Source organism: Notothenia rossii, assembly GCF_949606895.1.
Source record: "Notothenia rossii genome assembly, chromosome: 2".
NCBI lineage: Eukaryota > Metazoa > Chordata > Actinopteri > Perciformes > Nototheniidae > Notothenia > Notothenia rossii.
Window position 1 is genome coordinate 70698475 of NC_136904.1, and position 21574 is coordinate 70720048.

General features: G+C 39.1%; 1 protein-coding gene across 1 annotated transcript; it reads right to left on the bottom strand.

The window, feature by feature from the left end:
* Positions 1–1651: 1651 nt before the first annotated feature.
* Positions 1652–21574, bottom strand: mrasa (muscle RAS oncogene homolog a). The gene is made up of 6 exons (XM_079662503.1): positions 21419–21574; positions 10762–11023; positions 10015–10168; positions 8653–8752; positions 5931–6010; positions 1652–4099 (listed from the first exon to the last, which is right to left on the bottom strand). Exons 2-6 carry the CDS (start codon positions 10952–10954, stop codon positions 4000–4002), a joined length of 627 nt encoding a protein of 208 aa, XP_079518629.1. The 5' UTR covers positions 10955–11023; positions 21419–21574; the 3' UTR covers positions 1652–3999.

Here is a 21574-nt window from a genome sequence, read left to right on the forward strand (position 1 = left end):
TAATCAGCAGGTTTCTTTGTACCAGCCACAATGATTCATTCAAGAAAAGTAACTTTCACATTCTGCACTGTATTTTGGACCTCAAAATTAAAAGTTAAATTAGCCTAGAACTGAGACAAAAAGTTAAATTAGCCTACAACAAGTTCAGTCCGCTTCGAGGAACTGTGCGACATTGTTGGAAATCCTTTATTAACTTTTCTGCTGAGAATTAGACGAGAAGATAGCTACTGCTCGTGTCTACTCTGTACTAGGGGTTTCACCAACTAATCGACTAGTCGACTACCTTTACCACTAGTCGGCGCTGTAGGCCCTAGTCGACTAGTCGTGGAAAAAAAATGGAGGTAAACGAGGTGCTGCAAAATGCTACAAAACACGTCCGACATTCTTATGTATGGCAGTACTTCAACGAAGATGTAACCAACTCCACAGTGAAGTGTCAGTTGTGTACAGCTGTACTGAAGTACAATACAAATGCATCTGCTATGCGCAACCATCTGAAGATGAAACACCCGCTGCCGACAGCTAGCACTAGCAGTAATGCTAGCACTAGCAGTAATGCTAGCACCAGTGAGCAACGGACCGGCGTCAGCACTGAACAGAGGCAAACGAACAGCAAGAAAACACGGGTCAACAGTGATGCGGATGATGAGCTACGGGATTACTGCCAGCGGACACCGCATATCCCCACAATGGATAATCCACTGGAGTGGTGGGCAGAAAACGTGCACCGCTTCCCCTGCTTTCGAGGAGCTACCTGGCTATTCCAGCCACAAGCACCCCGAGTGAGAGGGTTTTTTCCCTGGCAGGCAACACTGTCACCCGAAAGCGGTCAAGACTCCTTCCCTCACATGTCGATGCGTTGGTGTTCAAACCAAAAATATGGAAAGGTGGACGTTATCGTGGAGGACAGCGAATAAAGTGTTGCGCAATGCGCTGTTGCGCACTGGATTTACGTGGCATTTATGTAAACAAGAGTTTTTTGCTGTCGATTTTGGTGAGTCCAGTGTTTGTTATTTACTCAGCCATGTAACACAAATTAAAATGCAGTGTTTAATGTTACTGTATGAGTTCCAATAGAAAATACAGTTGTAAACCTCTCTTTGTGTGTCTCTATTATGACGTAACGACTAGTCGACTAGTCGACTAGTATTTTGAAAAACTGGTCGACTAGTAAATATTGGTAGTTGTGAAACCCTTACTCTGTACACTAAACAACAAGTTAGCCCGCATGACAGTTAGCATAGCTTAGCTCTTAGCAGAAAAACTTAAAAAAGCTAGCCTAAAATGAAAGAAATCCACGACTTGTAGATATAACAAACTAAAAGTAACACACTCACTGATCTCAGGAAGTGTTGGTTGGCTGATTTTCTTACTTTAAGAAGGAGCCAGATAAGCTTTTTCCATCTCGTTCCAGTTAGGCTAAGCGAAGCTAACAACTGCAGGCTGTATCTTAAAATGTAATGTATTTCAGCAAGAAAGTCAATAAGGGCGATTCCCAAAATGTAAATCTGCACCTTCAAGAAACTTCACATTTAAAAAATACACATTTAAAGTTACAAATTGGTTGACAAACTTTCCGTGTTTTGACACTTGTGTGATAACATTTTATCTTGCGAGACCATCCACATGAGCTCCAGTAAAGAAGAAGTCCTTTTGTTTTTCCAGGACCAAACGGGGTTCCTTCATCTTTATTGGTCCACGACACATTACAAGTCTCTTCATATGGGGGCTCAAAGGTCAAAAGGCCTACGACCCATTGAGAGCCCCAAAGAAAACAAAAAAAGGGGTGAAAGGGTGAGTTTAGCTTTCTGTCCAGGTCTGGGACACGCTGAGGTAACAGACAGTAATAAATTATTCAGTTGTTTAAAAAACACTTTGCAAGAATCATATCAATAATTCATATCAATAATACAAAATGGTATCAAACATACATGATGCAACATTTTTCATCAAACACATTCAGTTTTTGTTTATTTTTTCCCTCCCCCACAATCCAGAGTCTGTTGCTTCATTGCTCAATGTTCGACACTTGAAAGTCTTCGGAGTCCCTTTAACAGTAGATGTTGATTTATACTGATGTCCTTCTTTTGCTGAGGTTGATTTTCCACTTTCATGCTGAGGTGAATTTCTATTCCATTCAATAACTGAGTTTTTTTCATACTCTCTCCTTATTTTCAAAGTAACAAACGTTTCCTTCAATATCTTTCCAATGATTAAATCCCGATGGATTTAACCTGTCACAATCAACACAAAGGCATACACACAGGCACACAGCGCTACAACACTAATGGCCTATTTGCTTGTTTTGTTATTCCATTTTACATTCAAATATATTTTTTTGTTGTTTTTTTTACTGTGCCTTTCATTTCACTTACAGGTTTTTGAACAGAAAAAACAACATGCAAATAGGAAAGTCTGAAATTGTATTAAAAGTGCAAAAATGTATTTCCTCAAAGAGACGGTATTCATCCAGACAGAAAAAAGTTGTCCACCGAAACTTTTAGTGCGTTAACAGTACAAGCCATTTCATAGGTTATTCAATTGTACATTTCTATCCACCTCACGACGACAGACATGGATATACTCAATGTTTTGTTGCTTGGAGAGTTGTCTTCTCCTACAATTAGCTAGGTTTTAATGACTTTAAGCCCCCGAAGCCTCACACACAGCCTGATGTATTCCCAGGGCTACAGTATGAATGTATCCAAAAGGAGTGTTCTCCTTTGCTGAGCATGATTCATTGTCCTGAATTCAGCGGTGCGGTCTGAAAAAAGCCCCCTAGATTGAAATAAAGTGACATCACATTATTTTGGTTAGTGGCCAGTGCAAATCAGCTTCTCCAGCCGGCTTCAGATCTGAAACACGCCACTCACTTTATCCCTTTTCTATTATATTTTGTTAATCTTCGCCTACAGATCTCTTTGTAAAACAGCATTGAATTTGTTTACATTGCCACGTATGATTATATGTTTTAATATCACAAATATAACTGTATTTTTTCTATATTATTTGATACAAAAACATGGAAAGTAACTTGTTTTAAGACTTTAAAAAAAGAGACAAATAGGGATATTGTCCGTACAGTACTGATAAAGACTGCACTCGTGCCATTGCTGATGGCTGAAGAGGCAACCTAAATAATTATTTCAAACACTTAAAAATGGCTCTGATATATTGTGTGTGTTTTTATGCTGAGGAAATAATCCATTAATAAAGTCTGTAAACATGGCCGCTGATACATCAGTGTTGGTATAAACCCTGTTATGTTGACGTTATATTGTAACCACATTAACCCATCTCACTCTCCTTTACAATTACAATATTTAAACACTTATTCCACGCGCTTATATGACCACAGAGCTCACCTGTGGACCGATATGAAACACGTTATCTAATCACGTCCCCTTCTTTCGCTTGCTTCGACACATCCTTCCGTCCCTCTCTGAACTGACATTCCCCAAACCAGAGCATCGCATGACGGCAAAGTGTCCCGCCACACTCACTGTTTGCCAGCCGACACCGCCTAGTGACTCCCTAAAATTGACCAACAGCACTCATGTTCTTCCACTATGCCCTTATGATAACATATCTAAAAATCACGAGGCGCAAATGAGCCGGGTCCTCCCTATTTCTTCCTTTTTCAAGAAGACAAAAGTTCCAATATCATTTCCCCCCAGATTCCTTCATCTAGTGGCTCATTTGAAATGAAAAAATAAATGACACCTCATTGTGAAACTGTTCTGTGTGGAATAGAGGAGGGGAGGGATTTATAGACCTTAAAAAAGGAACCATAAATTGAGGAGAGAGGGTACAGCGCTCATTCAAAGGCTTTGTGAAGAGTCCCACATATTGAGATTCACTCCTCCTTCCAGGCATCCCCCTCCCTTTTGTGCTCCAGTAGTTAACCACTGCTGGGGAGTTCCCTGACATCCAAAGGTACGTGGGCGTGCGTGTGGATGTGTGTGTGGGTGTTACGAATGGTAAACAGGATGAGGGAGGTCACAATATGGCGCAGTGGAACCTGTGGGTACCCGCTGAACGCTCTGCTCTCCATTTCATCTTCTTTTTCTTCTTCTGGTTTCGCTCGGGCACCTGTTGTCTGTGGACAAAGAGAAGACATACAAGAAAAGGGGTTACAAATCATCTAAACTCGGGATTTGGTTCACCTTACGATGCAGTCATCTAATCATAGTTTTAAAATAGGCAAGGGAAGTTTATTTATAAAGCACCTTTCAACACAAGGAAATTCAAAGTGCTTTACAAATAGGAAAAACATTAACATTAGATACAAAAAAGTTAATCATGATAATTAAGGGTGCTCATTGAACTTATTGGTTATAAGTTGAGGTGGAAGCCAGTAACAAAGGAATCATTTAACACAAATAAGGGCTGTAGCTAAAGATAAATCCGACAAATATCTTCTAGATGAGTCGAAAAAGAGTTTTACAAAGTTCAGTGACTTGTTTCGTGAGTCCAGAACCCAAAGATATTAACTTTAAAATGTTATTAATACATTTCCATATTTGAGAGGCATTGTCTGACCTTTTTGCTTAAGAAATGACTTGACTAATAATAAAAACAATTACCAAAATCCTAATTATACCTCATCTGTCACCTAAAAGATGCAGCTTGAAGGAAATGTGCTTATTTGACTCCTGATAGTTAGACAATAAAGATAGATTCATACTGAAAGTGGGTTATATGTTTTCATTAAACTCTTTAATATATTTTTCCTTAAATTCATAAGCATAATTTTCCCGTTTTAACAGCATGTTTTTGCTGCGACAGTGATTTGCACTATCCAGCTCAGATTATGATTGGGGCTGTGAATGAGTCATCCTAAACCAAGAGCCAATCAATACTATGAGTCACCTCTTTGCGTTTTTACATTAACATTTTATAGGGTAGGGGGTTCAAAGCAGCCTGTAGTGGCCAATTGTCCAAAAGAAAATCAATGTTCAAAGGCCACTTAGTCTAGGAGGCGAGTTCGAGTATTGACTCGCGTATATTCAAAAAAGTAGATACTTGCTTGTTCCATTCAGGTGCTTTATTTAGAGGTTCAACATGAGCTGGCGGCCCACTGCCGACGTGCAACATTTGCACAGTATTTAAAACAAAAACAAACAAGATCCCTCGGTCTTACGGTTTTGTACGGTCAAAACCTTTTCCCAACTTGGCTCTCTAGACTTCCTGCTGTGTCATGCTGGCAGCGTCATTTATACCCGAGCACGCCCCTAAGATTGCTTTCTATAAATAACAAAACATAAACTAGAGCTGTCCATAAGCAAGATAACACGTTAGAAAACAGTATAATAATAATTCACAGTATTTCTGCTCATTTAAGTTAAATTAAAGAATATTCAATACGCTCATAAAAACAAAATTCATTACCAAAAAATAATGTGCCTAAATGGTTCTTACACAGCCTATGGAGGGTACATAGAGGATGGAAACACTTTCTGCCTGATCTGCTCTGCATTTTTTCACTTTATCCTACCACTGTATCACTGACTTTCTACAGTCTGACCACTAGAGGGCAATGTTTATCCATCATTAAACCATAATGTGCCAAAACAGCTGCCATGATGACAATCAGGAGTCTCAAAAGTGAAATACAGCGTGTGTATCCGGGCTCTTAAACATGACAAAACCCTTCGCAACAAGAATAGGCATTTGCACAGGATATGACCACATTGAAAACATGGACACAAATCGAATTATTCTGAAGATAAATGTGTGTCACACAGGAAATACCAACAGGACTTTTACTTTTCCACACAAATCTAATAAAGACATCCACAAATCTCTAAAGAAGGGAAATGCACACTGGGGACAAAGGGTGAGTCTTAATGGCCAATCACTAGTGTTCTCAAGCTGTTTTAAGGGTCCTTATTAGAGAATAGAGAATAACGGAAAGTGAATGAAGTTACCTTATAACACGGACCAGCTCATGAAAGGCTTTGTCCACATTCATTGGAGGATCCTTGGCACTGGTTTCAATATAAGTTATCTGGAGGAAAGAAAGCAGAAATATCTCAAATATATCTCAATATACGTTTTATTCTTAATGTCACAATCTGTCTGCGTTTTCCTGCTTTATTTTGAAAAGTGTTCACCCCCTGTGTTAGGTCTGTTTTGATTTCCTGTTTCTGTGATTTCCCTCCAGTTTGATTACCTGATTGAGTTCCCCTGTGTTTTTCTTTCCTCCCCACCTGTGGCTTGTCCTTGTCATTAGTCTTGCATGTATTTAAGTTCTGGGTTTCTTTCAGTTGTAGTCAGATTCTTGATGTTTGACGTTGAAAAGAGAATTCTGTTAATTTTTCCCTTTCTCTTTGCCTTGCTTTGCCCAGCTCTTTTATTTCCTGGACAACCTGCAATAAAGGATTTTATTGATAGTCACTTTGGCGTCCTCCCTGCTCAGCTCTAAACCCTGACAAATTCAATCCTAAGGGCCATTCGGGTGGTATCACTGAAATATGGATTTACTACTCTACTAAATGTATTTTTGTAACACTTCTACAGAAGTTTTAGATGTCTGTTGTCATATTTATTTATGTCATCATACTTAAAATGAAAAAAAAGTATTGTTTAATAGTGGCCGTCATGTACTGCAAATGTTATTTATAGAGTACATGTTTATTAAAAGGTGTGTGGCAAACTGGAGTTATTTTACCGCATTGAACATGTTTTATTTTAAAGGCTTAAAGCGGGATATTTATTGAGATAAATAGGGCAATTATTTTGTACTTAAAAGTTATTTTTGGGAAATATAAAGATCACATCAATTGGAAACAGTCTTACGCAGCCATCACTAGAAGCTCTTGGTGAAGCCAAGTCCATATCTGCAACGCTGTAGAAATACCAGCTTTAACAGAATCAATAAGGTTGGGCTATGAATGAAGTTTACCTACATGAATATAAAGTAGAGGGAGACATAATATGATTTGGCAAAGGAACCTAAGGGCTACAATTGAAAGATGCCTCAGCCTTTGAAAAACATCACAGGCTAATCACCGTACTGATTGACCTGGCAGATGATAGTCAGTTTGGAAACAGCCCCAAGTGTTTTCACTGATTCGCTGCATATGATCACTTCAAAACATCAAAAGTTTGAAAAGAGGCCTTTGATTTCAAGAGAGAAAGTGTGACTTTGAAAAGCCCCAAGATGTCAAATCCCTGGAATTACAGAATACTGTAAGTGAGTTAAATGTGTGAATGCTGTATGGGATCCTTTGTGCACATGATAGTAACACAGCTTGTGGCTTTATTCTAAAGTTATTTTTGCCTGCTTCTGTCTCTTTTAATGGTGGTGGTGCGTTTACTGAGAGTACGTCAGAATCAAGACAAATTGTAACACCTCTTTTTCTCACTTTCAGCCCTCTGTCAGACCAGGTTCACAAAGTCTGAGAAAGGGCTAATGAATGAAACTAACTTGTTTTAATGTAGTCTGACATTAGGTCAAACAGCAATATCAGGCTATCCTGGCAGAACTGTTCAGTGAAGATGGGATGGAATAACAATATCATGGTCCCATAGGCATTCCAGACATTTTAAGTGTCAATCTTAAAAGTCATTTTGGTGTTTCAGTGCGTAAGGGATACACAGAGATTTAGCAAAAACATGACATAAGCACATTGAGGGTGCTGTGTCTGTTTCGATAAGACAGCCTTTGAAATCACTTGTCTAGTGCAAGTGAAATGTTTTGTAACGCACGAGTCAACACGTTCCATGCTGTCTGGAGGAATCTGATGAACAAATTCGTCTGTCGATTGAATGTTTCTCATCATTCTGTCATTATGCTGCTCTCAAGTGCGTGTCTCAGTACTGTACGATACCAGTCACCTCTGTGGAAACATTGGTATAACTGCCTTTTTTTATTTATATTTGAGTGTTGGATGTCTTTTAAAAAATTGACCTAGAGTCTCTTCAATAAAGCTGATGATGATGATGATGAATAATAACTTTGATTCTTTATTTAAATTGCCTTCAGAGCTGAGCTTTTCACCTGGATTCATGTTGTTTTTGTCACTCCACGTCACACATTTACAGTTAGGATGTGATTAAAACTGCTGGTTAAACACAGTATAAGTCCTCCCAGAGTTCAGGAGGACATTGGATGGATGTGTAACAGGATGACACTCAGCAGAGCAACTGATGTGTCTGTAGAAAAGACAACTTTCTGTCGTTTTTAACTATGTGACCACCACGCATTTTAGGCGCTGATATAGGCGATCAATGAACAGTACAACTGTTATAATGTTAGATTGGATGATCTGGTCAGCTGATGTTGGCTGAGATGGGCCAATTATTTTTTATGCAAAATCAAGAGGGCCAAAAAGAAGCACATGACATGATGTTCAGGTGTTTCAGTGTGGATAGAGCTCTCTACTAAAATGGCAGGAATACGATAATATGAACCAAATTGTTGTTTACACAGAGACGGCTTCATTTAGAAATTGTTTCTTTAGATCTTGTTTTTGTTTGGTTCAAGAATGGTCTACTGTGCAGCTGTGGAAACAAAATTAACCTTTTGATGTTGATTTCAGTTTGACTGTGATTTAAATCCTTCACATACAAGGACACACATGTGAGAGCAGAAATCCTTACATGTGGACTTTAGGGCAAAAAGGCTGAAACAAATTCACTGCTTACGTTGTGTTTGGCAGCCATCTCTTGGCCCTGGTCGGTGGTGATCTTTCTCAGATGGACCAAGTCAACTTTGTTTGCCACAAGCACCATGGGGAATGCTTCCCTGAAAGCAAAAGAACACACACACACAAAGTCAGGTATCCCTTTATAACTACATTCAATCATTTCAGAAGCAATTGCAGAGTGTCTCATGTTCTTAGGCCAATGTTTATATGTCTACATTTTGAATAGAAAGATCACAGGCTTAGCAAATTGTTTGAGAGATGTCAGATTCCTGCAATACTTACATCTTGTGGAAAAATAAGCTAGAGAGGAACTCTAAATTTGGACACACAGCAACTAGCTTAGTTCCCGTTTCTATTTTTGTTCTATCTCAAGTAAGAAAAATCATCTGACAGAGCAACTTCCTTTTTTTGTAATTCTGTGTTCCGGGTATGGTAGCTTACCTTATTTACAAATCAATGGACTGGTTGTTTTGAACTTCTGGGTGCATTGTCTTTCATTTTTACGTCTAAATGATTAGGGTAGATACACTTCCCAAAAACTATTTAGATTCAACAAGTCCTAGGATTGACTTTCCCAAAAAGACTTTATTTAGACAAAGCCACTCAAATTGTTTTTATATTTTCATAAGAAACAGGGGATGCTAAGCAGATGTCATAGAAAATTTGAAATATTTTTGGGGTAATCAAACAAGGACTTCATTGTAGGTTTATTTACAGTTTAAAGACAACTAAATGTGAGGCTGGTTGGACAGATATGTCACATTTCTTACATGTGGAAACATTTGCAGCTGTTTTGTTCACACCTTATGTCTTTGGGCTGGAGTTCTCTATAAGAAATGTCAAAGTACCATCAACCTTTAAATTCAACATACTGCAAATAAAGACAACTAGCTTGAATAGACACAATGCAAGTAAATGAAGAAACATCTTAACCAACCTATATATTATATATATATGCAAGTATTTTAATCATGTTGTCACAATGATGGTTAGCAAAATGTGATCACTTCATAAGCCAAGAACAATGGCAACAACCAGAGTGGATCAGGTGTGTGCATCAGTTTTTAATATCCCCTGGAAACAGTAATGTTCTGTTGTGAGCTTCTCTATTTGCAGTGCTTTTTCTAAATGCTTCAAGTGCTATGTTAAACTGTTAAGGATATTTCTTTATTTTCTCATGTTGTGTCTATTTGATATTTTGTTGAGCCCTCAGGGCCCACAGTATTCTTTGATTTTCTGCATTAGTAAAAATAAGTAGTTTACATAAAAGTCAATAAAAAGGAGTTTTGTATACACAATAAGAATCATACCTTAATATTTATTGGTTGTGTGCATGGAGAAAAGAGGTTTCTGCTGTTACCTGTCTTTGACCCGTAGTATGAGTTGATGGAACCGGTCGACGTGTTCAAAGCTGGCCTTGTCCGTCACAGAGAAGACGATGAGGAATCCGTCTCCTGTCCTCATGTACTGCTCCCTCATTGCACTGAACTCTTCCTGGCCCGCTGTGTCCAGCACTGCCAGGATGGAGGGACACAAATGTATGACTTTACATGAAAGGGTTTCTCTTTTACAGCCCTCTTCATTCAAATCCAAACAGAGGATTTATAGCTTTGAGCATACTGTACTTTATGTCTTGTATGAGCATGTAGTATACTATGTGGTCTGCTTTTCCTATACCATGGCTCCGGCCATCCCATTTGCTGTTTCATTTTTTTGTTCTTTGTTAAAAACCCAAATGTCTGTTTTGACTCAATGAAGGGAACCCATACAAAATGCCAAAACCTTCAAACAAAAGCATTGGTACATTTATTTTCTAATGCAACTGATCATGTTTGCAGTATTCATTAAACAAGAACAGTGTGCAGTTTTCTGAATGTGACCTGTTTAAAAACGGATTGTTTCTATTAGTACTATAATTCCCAGCAGCTGATGTTATTTTCTCTTTCTACTACGCCTTCCAGAGTGATCCACTGTCCGCCTTTCTCTACCAGCTTCACACATTCACCAGTGGGCTGTTTATTGGCATATTTAAATGTTGTAAAAAACAGAGGCAGGACTGTTCTCCACTTTCAAAATGAATGTCCCCTTGACACGCTGCTCCACTCACCATCCAGTATGGCCCACTGCCCGTCTATCTCTGTGTGTTTCAGATACGAGTCCTCTATCGTGGGATCGTAGTCCGGCACAAAGATCTTCTGGAAAAACTGGATGGTCAGAGCACTCTTCCCGACACCACCATCCCCCACCACCACCAGTTTGTACGTTGGCAGGTTGTCACTTGGCAGTGCGCTGGTCGCCATGGCTACCTCGACAGTGGTGGGAAAGGTGAGAAGAATAAGGCTAGGAGGTAGCTGAGGAGACACACCTGGCTGAAATGGAGGAGAGAGGGGGGGGGGGAAGAAAGAATAAAGGGATTAACAATAGCAGGGGACAACCGACAGAGGGAGCGAGGTTGTCGCAGCTGCTTTTTTATCGCCATGGAAACCACAGAAAGGAGTTATGGATCAAGGCAGAGATGTGGGGCATAATACAGACAAAATAAAGCAGTTACAGTGTTGCACCCACCAGAGAAATAAAACAAACTGGATGACAGTTGTACATCATTTGAAAACATGTCGGAAAGATGTAAGAATAACACATATTTTACAAAGAAGCTGATATGGAGTGGCTTGGACTAATATATTGACTGAAGTTCAGTGACACTGGATTGGTTATATGGCTTGTTTTACCAATATGATCTTGTGTGGTGGAAGTCAGCATGCACAATCTGATCATGCTGCACATGCATTATAGGAACAATCCAAAATGAAGGGGAACTTATCATATAATAGTATGTATTATATATTGTAATATACTATAGTGCAATATGCACATTTTCACTTTAACTTGTGATTTTATAAATATTTGTATTCTATTTTTTCTTTTACTGGTCATTTTTCTTTATCTTCTTATGTTTATATAAATATATTGAATGTTTTTTTTAAATCTTTTTATTGCAAATTGTTACTCTAAATCCTCATGTTCTATTTTAAATCTTTTATTTGACATTTGACTTTAACTTCTTGTATTAATTAAATATTTGTATTCTATTGTTTCATTTAATTTCACAATGTTGCTTTAATTTCTTATATTATTTAAATCGTTTTATTCTATTTTATACTACTTATCTTTTAACTGACATTTGACTTTAACTTCTTATGTTTAGAAAAATAGAATTATTCTATTTTCTTTTAGACATTTAACTTCTGAAGTTTTTATAAATATCTTTATTGTATTTATGTTATGCCCTTCTTGCGCATTTTTTTCTTTAACTTTAAGCGTAAGAACTTTGAGTACATTGTTGTTGCACTTTTTTCATTTCATTCAAAAAGTGCAACAAAAAGCCAAATGCTTGATGAGAAATCAAAAGTAGGTTCCATGCTTTTTAGAGCTGAAGTGTGTTGTGTGGCTGCTGCCTCATATTAAAAGCTTTCCACTGGTAAACCACAAACAGCTTGTATTGAGAGGCAGCTACAGGAAATGCAGCTGCATTCGTCATAAAGATTAGCGCCTAACTTCTATGGAGGAGAGCATTATCGTCATATTTTCTGTAAACTGACATTTCTTGTAAAGACACAAGAGCAGCAGCCATGATCAAACTGCTTTGAGAAGAGGGTTTCGGCAACCAGCTTTATATAAAACCACTTGTACTGTTCTGGCGTGATTGGCTCTAATCAAAGCCACTCACAGAATAAATACATCCCAACTGTGAGGAGAAGCAGCTGAGGAAAGCCACAGAAAGCCTGGTTTGGCCTCGGAGCAGAAACCATGCTAATGACGTCTACTTCAGAAAATAAATATAACCGCAGAAACATCAGAGTAATACGATGGCTAACTGTAGTTTGTAATTATGGCCTTTTGAAAACATCCATCTTACTAGAGGATGAGAGGTTTAACAGAAGAGGGTTTTTCTTTTTTACGTAAGGGAAGTACAGTAGTGCATTCAAACCAAATCTATTTTAAAATGAGCAAATGATTCAGCTGCATTCACACCTCCGGGGAGCAGTGTGTACAGTGCTTTAGAAACATCTCATTCCGCATTTAAACTGTACTGTATGGTTCAAAGCAATATGGGAAATGACATGCATGCTTTATGTATACTGTACATGTAGAATTGAATGCAATCTCATGCTCTTATGGCATATGTGCGAGAGAAACTCCCTGTGGAGGGAACTTTGGAATTGTATTCTTTGTAGACCATTGAAATGCAATATAATACACTACAGGAAAGGGAGGAAAACCCAAAACGCATAATAACGCCCCTTTAAAATTATCTTATTAGCCGGAGAAGGACAATCATTAAAAAGCTTAAACAACAACAACCTTAGGGTGGGTTTGTCTCAACTATCAACTGGCACACAGTCATTTTGCAACACAACATCTGAGTTGAAGCAGGTTCAAGTTGAACTGTCAATCAAATAAAGCTAACTTAAAAGGTATCCTGTACAGTTATTGACCGTAGTGTTACCATAGCGCTACTGAACAATGTTTTATAAGTGCATATTGGCACGGTGGCAAACCGACAACACAGTCTTGCTGCTTCTTTCACACTATTATGCTAAAAGGCTGTAAGCTAGCAAACAGGGATGTAACGTTTTAATAATCTCAATTATTCATAAACATATTTTTTTGTTTATGTTTTTGAGGAATAAAATGCATTCAACCCTTTCATAAGGCCTTGTGTTGCAACGTTTTGGTGGGAAAAAACGGAATATAAAATGTCATTTACTAGTCAAGCCAATAAAAGTTTTTAAAATGTTGCAATAAAACTAATCTATTCCTTCAGATGTGTAGTTCAACTGTACCAACAGTCACAAGCAGAAAAAAAAGCCCATTCAAGCACTACTAGCACAACACCAACAGCAGCCACCCGCCCATCCACCCACCCACGCACCCATTCCTCCTTCATCCACCAGGAAACAGCTGTCAGCTGGCTGCAGTCCATCTTTTCCTGCCCAGCACAATGGAGGGAAGGAAGATGTTTCCTTCCTTTCCAAAGCCAGTCGGTCATTTTGAAGCAGTCAGTTAGCCAGGTTGGGCAAAGAATTTCCGAGCCAAATTCCTGGCGTTAAAATGCCTCGGGTTGGCTGGCTGTCATAAAGCCACAAAGTATATGTCTACGCCGCTATACCATTTCACGAGACACCGCCTTAGATTTTCAACAGCGTGCAGAAAAGCAAAAACAGGACAGCTTGAGAAGCACTGGGAAGTCACAGTACCTGCTACCAGTGGGGCTTTCACACCATGCCTGTAGCTAGGTCATAACCTTGACGTATGGTGTGTCAGCTTTTCCTTCTGTGAGTCTACGTGTTGGAGGGCACAGCTCTAAACACCACTCACCATTCGGGAAACTCAAATAATCCACAGACACTGGCTCAAACTAAATTCCTTTCAGAGTGGGAGCTTGGTAGAGGAAAATATGTGCCCAACTAAAGTTAGTCATGTGGCCATATGGCTTTCCAAATGTGTTTTTTAAGGAGGGACAACCAAGGGTGCATGAGGACAACCTTTAAGTATCGTATACACAACACTCTGTGTTTACAATGATGCCCTTGAGTCTGGAACCGTTACTCTTGTATTTGGCCTTTTATTCACACTAAACTGGCATTTACCACCCCTGGAAATTCAGACACTCTAAAAAATGTAAAATCCCTCTTAAAAAGTGCAGTTTTGTGCATAACGAAGACAAATGGAACTCCAGTTTTGCCCTTTTTGTTACTGATTATGATATTTCATGATGTATTGGAAGTGTGGTTATTAACAAGTGTATGTTGGTTACTTGTCTCAGAGACATTGCATTTGTATACAACTTATATTTGCAAAAACACAATTGTTTAAAGGAAACATTTACACCTGGTCAGAGAAATACTAAGGTTTTAATTTAATACAGAGAACAACCACATTTACTTGAAGCACGAGATACAACATATGTATACAAATGTACCCAAAATCATGATCTTTACAGTAGAGGCCGTGGTGTGCACTAACAACAGCTTTGGGGTTTGCACTACCAACTCTGGAGTCAAATTCCTGCATTTTATCAACAGAATCACGCTGATTCTATTTTCCATCACAACATAAATGGTCAAACAATTCAGAACTCTAAAACCACATTTCTGTAGAAGAAGCCAAGTTAATCACTGTGACTCTTATTGATATCGGTTAACCATAATTACATATCTATCCTAATGTTTTGGGCGTCTTGTTGCACACACGCAGCAGTGTGGCATATCTATGGGACCACAACACATGTAAATCATTAAATATACAACTGCTTGTGTATGTTGTTTCACTTGCTATAGGACTAGTGACATATTGTTTCAATCATCACATCACCTACCTAACATGGACATGACTCGATGTAGGGTTTGACATATTCATCTGGTGTGGTTTTGTATTTTGTCCTCACCATGACTCCATAAAGCCACTCTGGACTCTTGAGAAGTGGCGAGTTGTTTCCTTGGGAAAGGATAAAGTGACTTCCCTCTTCACACGGGAACAAAGCAGCAAAACATCTCACAGAAAAGGAATAAGGAGGAACCCAGCGGTGCACGCCCCGGCCTCTACCGTAGCGCTAATAGGAACACTCATCGATCATTCAAAGGATGTGTTAAGACTCAGTCCATTGAGTTCAAAATGTATTGAAGCTGCCGACAAACTCTTTTTTGGGGGGGGGCTTTTACCAACTTTTATTTAAAATGGATAGTTTAATTGTATGAAATGCGGCATGGTTGATCAAAATCTATATTTTCCTAAATATTCTGAGACTGACTTATAGGCTAAACTGGGTTTTGTATCTGGGAGAATGGGGTGTCTGGTTCCTGGCTTTAAGGGGCTATCTGTGTCTGCCAAAATAAAGACAAAGGAACCTGCCATTTCTATACCAGCATCAATATTGGCAATATTCTTCAATTATTCATGTAGTAAAGAATGATCATAAGTGCACTTTATACAGAATAACTCAAACAGTCACCCTGCTTGCCAACATGGCAATACAATGACTAAATAGATGTAACCTTCACAAAAAACAATGTTTCTTTTGTTGAAAGTGTACATCTCTAGCGTCTTCTACACAAGTTTGATACAACTTGAATGTGCAGTAAGATTAGGGTTGCAAAGGGGCGGAACATTTCCCGTAAATCTCTTAATTTACCGGAAATGCATGTGTATGTGATTGAGGAATGCACAGTGTGGTCTCAATAGCCATGCAGTAAGCAGTGTGCTATGTGCATGTGATTGAGGAATGGCATGGATATTCAAGTGTACTTGAATGGCATCTGTTTGTTTTAGTCAAGATTATGCTAAAATATACTTTCCCCAACTATATGAACTATATATCCTTATGAAGAGCCAACCTTCAAATTAGAAAATTCCCAGTTTATTCCCTTAAATTCCCATGGAAAGTTTCCATCTTCGAAAATTCCTGGAAATGTACGTTCAGCCCGGACGCGATGCGATGTTTGGGGGCGGCGCGATTACATTTAAAGTCAATGCAGAGACGAGATCAGACACGAATTTGCTCCGACGGCGCGCATGAAGCGGTGGACGCGGCGCGAATCACGCGATTGAAGGGGGCCGCGTCAAACGCGAGAGTTCAATTTTTTCAACTCGGGCATCAAATTCACTTGACGCGTTCTCGCGGAAGCCAATCAGCGTTGGGATTCCCTCTACGTCCCTCTGACGTCCTGCTGTTGATCCTTACTTACCGGAGACATATTGCAGGGCTCGACAGTAACGGTTGCCAGGTTGCCATTGGCAACCATTCAGAAACAATTTCAACCACTTATTGGCCTTTGGTTGCCATCAGTGGCAGTGAAATAAGGACAGCAAACAGCTAAATGTGCACCCCAAATGAGATAAATGTTAAATATTTGTTGTATTGAGAGTGATATTTAATTATTGTTGTGACCAGTCGGAACCTGATACTTAAGTTGCACGTGCATTGGTGTGATTACAGAGCCAGAAAGCGATGCACGTTTACTCACGTGCACGGTGCACCGTGTGTTTGTTTTACAAAAAATGGCAAAGCAAATTAAGTTGTTTGACTGTGGGGTAAAAAGTTCGGCCAACCCGTCAACATCTCAAGCGAATGTTCAAAGTGTTCAACTGATAAAGCGCAAGATGAACCCGAACGAAAAGCAAAGAGGAATGTTGTCCATTCACTTCTGGTAAAAGTTCCTTCAAAATAAGAGTCCCGATCTTATTACTACCAAAATAAAAGTGCAAAACGAAACTTTACCATAGAAAAATATTGGCATACAAATATAATCACTTATATAAAAAAAGGTAACACAATTTAAATATAGTTAGACATATTAAAGGTAATTTACAGCATTAATAATTAATATCTAATTCTTATCTGTGAATGGTTTTCATTTATTTAACATTAGACATGTATTAGTCTGGCCAATCCAAGACTTCAATGCTGAAGGACCAGTAGATCTATGGTGGGGATACGGATGACCAAGAAACTGGTGACTTGCTCAATTCATTTGTGAGGGATCTGTGAAGAACAACAGCTGCACTACTGGTATACCAGCAATTGAGGGTGGACAAGTTTACTACCACTTTAGTTTCAAATAATTGTGTTAATTACTTATTGTAAAGCATTTGAACATTCTTTTGTGTCACATGTTCATTATTAAGTTGATGTATTGTATAGTATCTTAATTATTCAAAATATAAGGTGTCTAAAAATGGCAACCGTACTGTATTTTCAGTGTTGGCAACCAAAAGCTGATGCCTGGTTGCCAGCCTGGCAACCAAAAGCTGATGCCTGGTTGCCAGCCTGGCAACCACTTTTAAAAACTAGCGTTGAGCCCTGTATTGACAGGCGCTCCGCAGCTGAGAGGGAACGCCTGTAGTTTGTGTCCATCCGGGACATCCTGACACCAACCCGAGCTAGAAGATCATCAAACTGGACACAGGTCATCCTAAAATACCGCTGGAAACGGCAGTTCCTTCATCAAACAATGATATTCACCAAACTGTGTGTGACGCTTGATTACATTGTGAACCCAGACAGAGCGGCGTTTGTTGCTGCGTTTGTAGGACTTCCACAGAAGGTACAAAGCAGCAATAATTGTTATATCTTCCATAGTCAACGACAGAAATAACCAAAACGATCTTGCATGGAAGTGTAAACAACTGTCCGTCAACGGTGCGGCGCGGCGCGTCAACGGTATGTCTGTTTTGAATGACGCGATAAAACAAACTGCAAGCCGCGGTGAAACTTGAGCGATTAGAGCGAAGCGAATATTCGCATCGCGTCCGGTGAACGTAGCATAAGTAAGATGCAAACTTCCTTACCAAGAAGTGTTTCAAACTGACGGTTATTTTAGCAGCAGTAGGCTATGATACTGTGTGATAACATGTTGTGCTTTTACCAAATATTTCACTCACTGCAATTTGGATATTGTACTAGTCCATTTTGTGATATTGATACAATTCTGATGCATTATAAGTGTTAATTGTTCTGGTTTTAACGGCTGCATTACAGTAAAGTCATGTTTCTGGATTTAGACTGTTCTAGCTGTTCTCTTATTTGCCTTTGTACGCTCTGTTATTAAATCCATATTACTGATTTATTATTTATCATTTATATAACTATTTTGTGAAAGCATCGATGGTAAACCCAAGATTTGGTCTATAATGTTAGAATTGATTTTTCACCCAGCCTTATTTCAGGTCTAATTTGAACAACTTATTTGCTCAGAACTGAATGATGCGGTCTATTTCAGACAATGGGATAACTATATTAGCTTGCCCCCTCATCCTATTTTCTCCCATATTGACAGACATTATAGTGGTGTAGATATGGCTTCTTTTTGTAGAGCCGCCTAGAAGTTAGCATGGCAATGGCTCATCTGACTAAAAGCCATGGGATTTTTCCATTCGATTTTGGAATATTGCAGAAATTAGGATCTGTGTTGAACACACACTTGTGATTATGATACTTACACGTTTTGTTCAGCAGGATAATCTCCACATACAGTATTGACACCACTTATATGATCATTCAAGCGGAAATGCTAGCTAATGTTAGGCTAGAAACGTATAACATCAGTCGCATGGCTTCACGTCAACACCGCTAAGCTAAAGACGGCTAACGTACGGAGTGATGACGTTTAGAAGTCTCATTTAGTCACGTGACAGTAACCGCAGTTTTTAAGACACACAAAAGCTCCACATGTTCATCAGGGTGGTATTTTCTGATGTACTTTATGTTATAACAAAATGTGAAAATCTCGTAAACTTGTATTAACCACACACCTTATTTTAGGAATCCAACCCAAAAAAAATGACTGAGACTAGAGAGCCTGGTAGTGCTAATGCTAACACATTCAGGTGTTTAGGACTCATTCCTCAACCACTCTATTCCCCGATCTGCAAGACCCTTTGCAACATTCAGAGAGAACAAAGTGCACGCAGCCCAACAGAGGTCTGTGCAGCTGATCACATGACTGTGGGTCATCACCAATGACTAACTTGACTCTCTCAGCATTATTTGAGAACTCATTGAGCCATAAATTACTTTTATGTCTTTTTTCATAACACTTTGTCATTTTTGAACATTCCCTGTAGATAAGGCTGCCATTCATACACACAACCCAAATAACTCACTTATGTAATGTGACTTGCTGGGGGCAGTTCCTACTCTGACCTTTCCATTTATCCACTCTAATTATTCACTCTTTTTCTGGATGTTTGGACATTTCAACAAGGATACAGGATGTGAATGAATGGTGGAGTACTTCTTACTGTAATTGGACCGATCTGTATTTTAACTGCAAAACACTTTTTCATTCAATCTTTATGAATTCAAACGAAAACAATCACATACTAGGAGTCTACTATATTTCTCAGACACATTAGACACCACTGAAAGCAGTCAAGCAGGGCTCAATAACTAAATAACATTATCAATACACTAATTAGAGCGGTAGTGTAGGTATATAAATCAACACAGTACACAGTGGCCTTTATGTTTTCTATAATATTGCCATGCAAGGAAATAAGTAACATAATGAAACAATCTATTGTTTTGAATAAATGAGCTGACACTACTAGGACACCAGTGAGTCCAAAAAGAGATGAAATCATCAGGGTGATTTTGAGGCAGATTACAGGTAAACAAAATAAGACAACATCAATTGACTGGAAAGCTAAATTACATAAAGGATACCTGCGTCAAAACTTAAGGCAAACTCCAAACCTAAATTTCCATGTTACAAAGCAAAAGACACCGTGTCAAGTGTTTTTTTTTGGATAGAAAAATGAGGAATATAGAACCTAACCAACTGTGAAACTAGGACATATCCAATCTGTTGAAAAAATATATATATTAGGGCCAAATCAGAAACAGAAAAGACAGTTTGCTTAACATGTTTTGTGATATAGGTTTTCTGAAATTAGATTTGACAAAGACTGACCTTGAATACAATTTGAACATGTAGTGAAACTTGAACGCAAGAGAAATAAACACTTTATCTTAGCTGTCCTTTGGCTGTCCTTTGTCTCGCTATCCCTGTACCCACAAAAAGTATTTGGACAAATTAGGATAGGAATATTATGGAATAAAAGTACCTTATCATTCCATTCCCTGTTAACACTCATATTTTAAATACCCTATGGCCACACAAGTCTGATTCACAACACTTTATATGCCAAACTTTTACCAAGAAACCTCAAAAGGTGTCATAGAACCCCATAAACATGCATCTCGTAGGAACCATCATTCATTCATCTGTAATACAAGCCTTGCATACACTGAATGGCATATCTGGGAAACTTTGCTCCACCAATCATCCAGAGGGTAATTCCCTGGTCAAAGGTCAAAATTAAGATTTGGGGAAATGTTCTACAGCTTACATCATCATCATCATCATCACCACCATCAGCAGCAGGGATTAAGATCTCTATGAAGTTATGATGAAAGCCAAATTAACTAGTGATTTCACTTTGCTATAAATAGTGATTAAAGTGTGTGTGTGTGTGTGTGTGTGTGTGTGTGTGTGTGTGTGTGTGTGTGTGTGTGTGTGTGTGTGTGTGTGTGTGTGTGTGTGTGTGTGTGTGTGTGTGTGTGTGTGTGTGTGTGTGTGTGTGTGTGTGTGTGTGTGTGTGTGTGTGTGTGTGTGTGAGGTGCTTCTGAATGATCTCATCCTATGATTTGATACATGAAGAATCCCTCTGTTCTCTGTGTGTCCAGCGGTTAAATCTGCACACGTTTCTCCCTCAGAGCTGAACACCGATGTGTATATATGCTGCTAACATAACACCGAGGGGTTAAAAAATACAATGGAAGCTTTCATGAATATCCCTCACATAAGTTAAGAGACAGTGTGTTTTTGTTTCGGGGAACATTTTTGACACACAGAGGCAAGGCCCGTGTCCTGAGTGTGAGCGGCGGTCTAGAGAACCGACAATAGCCGCCCCTGAATAACTGATTTCGGTTGCTTCATCTTTTTTCGTGAAGTTTGCAGCAAAAAGGAATTTCCGCAAACTGAATTCAGTCGTTCAGACTCTCAATTAACACAAGCTAACTTCCCTTGACTGTTTATCTCGCTGTCATTAGTCAAAAACCCCGGTGACAGTTAGCTAGCCGAGAGTAAATGGTTGATACACAGAGAGGAGTTTCACATTAACGCTAGGTGTTGCCTTCACTGTCCCTGAATACAGACGCCCGCATTCACGACCTTCTCTCTGTCAGCAGGAAAGCTACTTACCGATATGAGTTTCGCTGTCGTGAGCACAAAGAGACGTCCTCACACCGACATATTCCTCCTCATCTCCCTCTTTCTCGGCTTCAAACCACCGCCGCCCTTTCGCCACAGACGGGAGTGTGCTCCCCACATCTGCGAAACAATACGTTGAATAGCTAA